The 3,833-nt window shown below is 41.2% G+C and overlaps 1 protein-coding gene across 3 annotated transcripts in view; it reads left to right on the forward strand.

Moving 5' to 3' along the window:
* Nucleotides 1–3,827, forward strand: part of dlg1 (discs, large homolog 1 (Drosophila)) — a 94,378-nt gene extending 90,551 nt beyond the window's left edge. For all 3 annotated transcript variants that reach the window (XM_015403199.1, XM_015403197.1, XM_015403198.1), the window contains 6 exons: nucleotides 913–963; nucleotides 2,174–2,275; nucleotides 2,361–2,533; nucleotides 2,671–2,780; nucleotides 2,859–2,950; nucleotides 3,061–3,827. In XM_015403199.1, coding sequence (XP_015258685.1) covers nucleotides 913–963; nucleotides 2,174–2,275; nucleotides 2,361–2,533; nucleotides 2,671–2,780; nucleotides 2,859–2,950; nucleotides 3,061–3,167 — 635 coding nt within the window. In that variant the 3' untranslated portion in view covers nucleotides 3,168–3,827. The remainder of the gene's footprint in view (nucleotides 1–912; nucleotides 964–2,173; nucleotides 2,276–2,360; nucleotides 2,534–2,670; nucleotides 2,781–2,858; nucleotides 2,951–3,060) is intronic.
* Nucleotides 3,828–3,833: the final 6 nt, after the last annotated feature.

Here is a 3,833-nt window from a genome sequence, read left to right on the forward strand (position 1 = left end):
CAGCCTTTTCTCCTCAGAGTGTTAGTCACCTTATAGTGGCAGCCTGTATTAAAGAGAACTATGAAAAGAAATGTTTATCACTACAGGGACTTAATGGAGTCTGGCTGCTGATTGGTGTTTATAGCTGGATGAACTCTGCTGATTGGGCAGACAGGCTTCCAAAGTTCCACTATGTTTTAAACCCTGTAGTTCAGGGTTTTTAGGTTTATATTTATGGTCCTAAACTCCGCTGATGATCTTGACGGATAATTATAATCTCTGTAGGAAGTTTGCCTGATCTATGATTAGTTAACTTATTGTCGAGCTTCATCGTTTCCCATCGTTTCATTCCCAGACTATTTCCCCTTCTTTTTTTGCCCTCTCAGAAATGACTCCTCTATAAAAGACCTAAACCTGGAATCATTATTTAAATGCATGATATGAAGAGGTTGATGTTTTTTATAAATTGTCACATTAAGGCTTTAATAACAGAGTTTAAGAGCCTTTCTAGTGTTACTGGAACCTCTCCTGATGGGTTTTAGGCTCAGGTCTGATTCTTGATGTTTGTGATGAAAAATGTAAGGCCTACAGAAAAAACATGGAGCATGAAACCTAACATCTGCTTTTCTGAAGCTTTTTCCTCATTAAAGAAAAAAAAAAATCTGGTTTTAACATCAGGGGCTCTACTTTCATCTCTAATCACTGCTTCTTGTCCAAATGATCTAAACCTGTTAGGTTTTAAGAATTTAAAGAGACTTTTTTTTTTGAATATATATTTTAAATTAAGCTTTTTCTCTAATATCTAGTTAGTTTTATGATTTTTGCAGGTTAAACATATCTGAGTTTCTTTTCCTCCTCCTTGGCCTTCATCCCTCAGCATTACTCCTCCTCCTCCAGCTGAATCCTTGTCAACATTTCTCTTTTTACTCTCAGGTGGAGCAGAGGAGTACGTTCTGTCCTATGAGCCGGTTGTTCAGCAGGAAGGTGAGTCTCTGTGAAATGTTAAAAAGGTTCCTCCAGTCTAACCGAGGTCATGAACCCCGAACCAAGAACCCGCTGAAACGCCAGAAAAGGACCAAGAGTTGTTTCCTGACAGAGTAAAATAATTCAGATCTAGATGACAGAAAAGCAGCTTTAAAACAAACTGAGGTCCAAATGGAGAGAAATGGAGCTGAAGGACTTCAGAGCTTCACCGACTCGTATAGATTCCCAGGCTTAAATCATTTCTTCATTAATATTATCTCAGGAGGCTAAAAGCTGTTAAAATCACCTTCAAAAGAGAAATTTCACAATGGAAAAAACATTTTTTTATATGTTGTAGTGAGAAAAAAACTATTAAACTATTTACTTTAGTTAAATAATTGGAGTCGGCGCTTCTTTTTATCTTTGTAAAGAGAGAACAGTTCATCATACGGCCGTTATTGCATGGTAATCAGCCCTGTTCTGCCTGGGCAGCGTTCATTCCCCCTTTAATTAGAACAATGGAAAGTAGTCGGAGTTATAACAGTAACATGTAATGAATAAACCTTGAAAGAATCTGGTTTGTTATGGGAAGAAGCTATGGCTGGTCTACAAACGGCCTTACAGATAAAACAGGATGAGTGAACATTTTTATAGTGAGTAAATAGGATCGATCAATATACGAAATGAGAGACAGTAAATAGTCTGACCACCGTTTAATAGAAGGGTGTGATTTTTTTTTAAAGTAATCAGATATACATATAGAAATAAATTTGGATTTTATTAATACAATTAAATTTGAAAGTACAAATTTATTATGAATTTTTAAAGTAAAAAAATAAGAGGAAATGGAGATATATCTTGATAGATATGAAAAAAACTAATGTGATGTTTGATCAAACACAAAACTTTATTCTTACATTTTAATGATTAGATTGGATGGATAAATGATTATAATCACAGTGTTATAATGAAAGAGGAATTTCAGCTTTCAGACTAAGGAATTTGGCCTCATGACTCATAAATTAGGTTGAAGTTTGAGAGAATTAATGAATAGAGTATAAAGATTGTTATGCTGCCACCTGCTGGACAATTCAGCTATGACCTTTCATTAGAGTAAATAAAACCTCATGATATGAAGCTTATTTCTTCATATTAAAAATAATATTTTTCCAGTTAAAACCAGAACATTTCTGATCGGATCTGGATCAATTTTTTCCCTCCCCTCTGGCAGTGAACTACACTCGACCCGTCATCATCCTGGGACCCATGAAGGACCGGATCAACGACGACCTGATCTCAGAATTCCCCGATAAATTCGGCTCCTGTGTCCCACGTAGGTCCCACCGACTTTCCCCTGGTTCTGTCTTTCCAGAGGATACCTGACCCGTTCTGATCTCTGTTCCTCGTCCCGCTCTCAGATACGACCCGGCCCAAACGAGACTACGAGGTGGACGGCAGGGATTACCACTTCGTGGTCTCCAGAGAGCAGATGGAAAAGGACATCCAGGATCACAAGTTCATCGAGGCGGGCCAGTACAACAACCACCTGTACGGAACCAGCGTCCAGTCGGTCCGAGAGGTGGCAGAGAAGGTACGGAACCAGAGGGAAGAACATGCTTCAGGTTTTCCTGGTTGTTTCAGAAACATCCCTACATGGACGAGCAGACTGTCTGAATCTCAGCTGTAGAGGCATCAGAACATCATGTTTGGGTTCTTGGTTCTGTTCAGGGTAAACACTGCATCCTAGACGTGTCGGGCAACGCCATCAAGAGGCTCCAGCTGGCTCTGCTTCACCCCATCGCCATCTTCATCAAACCCAAATCTGTGGAGAACATCATGTGAGTGTTCCGGTCCGGTGTTACTGATCTGGTTCTGGTGTTTCGTTTTTGGTTGAAACCTTCCTGCTTCTCCTGCAGGGAGATGAACAAACGTCTGACGGAGGAGCAGGGCCGGAAAACCTTAGACAGAGCCGCCAAGCTGGAGCAGGAGTTCACTGAGCATTTCACAGGTGAGGCGGGTCCTGGAGTCTATCAGGGTTCTGTGTGGTTCTGCTGGGCCCGCTGGTCCCTCTACCTGCTGGATCGAGTTCTGACCCGATGTGTCGCTCTGTTCCTGCAGCCATCGTTCAAGGCGACACGCTGGAGGAGATCTACGAGCAGGTGAAGCAGATCATCGAGGAGCAGTCTGGTCCCTTCATCTGGGTTCTGTCCAAGGAGAAGTTATGAGACCCGGCGCCGGCTTCATCTCTCCTCCTCTTCATCACTTTGTTTTATTTTGGAAAGAAGCATGGACCGGCGGACGGCAGCCTCACCTCTACTTCCATCCATCTCCCCAAGGCTTCATGTTCCTTTCCTTGGAAGCACACAGGAAGTGACATCACACGGTACAGCTCCTTAATGTTTAAGGACGGAGGATTTCAGAGGAGAAGAACAAGAGTTCAAAAATGTACAACACAAATTCTTTGGTTCTTTTTCTTTTGGCTGTTGTGTTTTTTTTTTTTTTTTTCCAGCCAGAACCTCTGGCAACGTTTGTTTGGATCGGAGGAAGCAGAGACACAAAAAGCAGAACTTTGCACGTTTGAGCTTTAACAGCATGTCGGTTTAGACCCGTTTGTTTCCCATCAGCCCCTTCACCTCAGCGTCTGACATCACAACTCCTTTCACTATTTTTTTTTTATTAAATCTTTTTAGTTTTTAACATTTTCCGCTCCTCACTGCTGCAGGATGTTCGTCAGGAGGCTGCAGGCCCATCACTCTGCTGCTAGAGGGCGCCAGAGACCTAAATACTAAAATGTAAAGTTTTAACAGTTAAAAGCTCAAATCAAAACATGTTAAATATAATTAATAGACTGAAACCAGAAACTTTTGGTGTTGAATTAGTCGATGCGTGAA

The sequence above is a fragment of the Cyprinodon variegatus genome, unplaced genomic scaffold (genome assembly GCF_000732505.1).
Source record: "Cyprinodon variegatus isolate N-32 unplaced genomic scaffold, C_variegatus-1.0 Scaffold1458, whole genome shotgun sequence".
In the NCBI taxonomy this organism is placed as follows: Eukaryota; Metazoa; Chordata; class Actinopteri; order Cyprinodontiformes; family Cyprinodontidae; genus Cyprinodon; species Cyprinodon variegatus.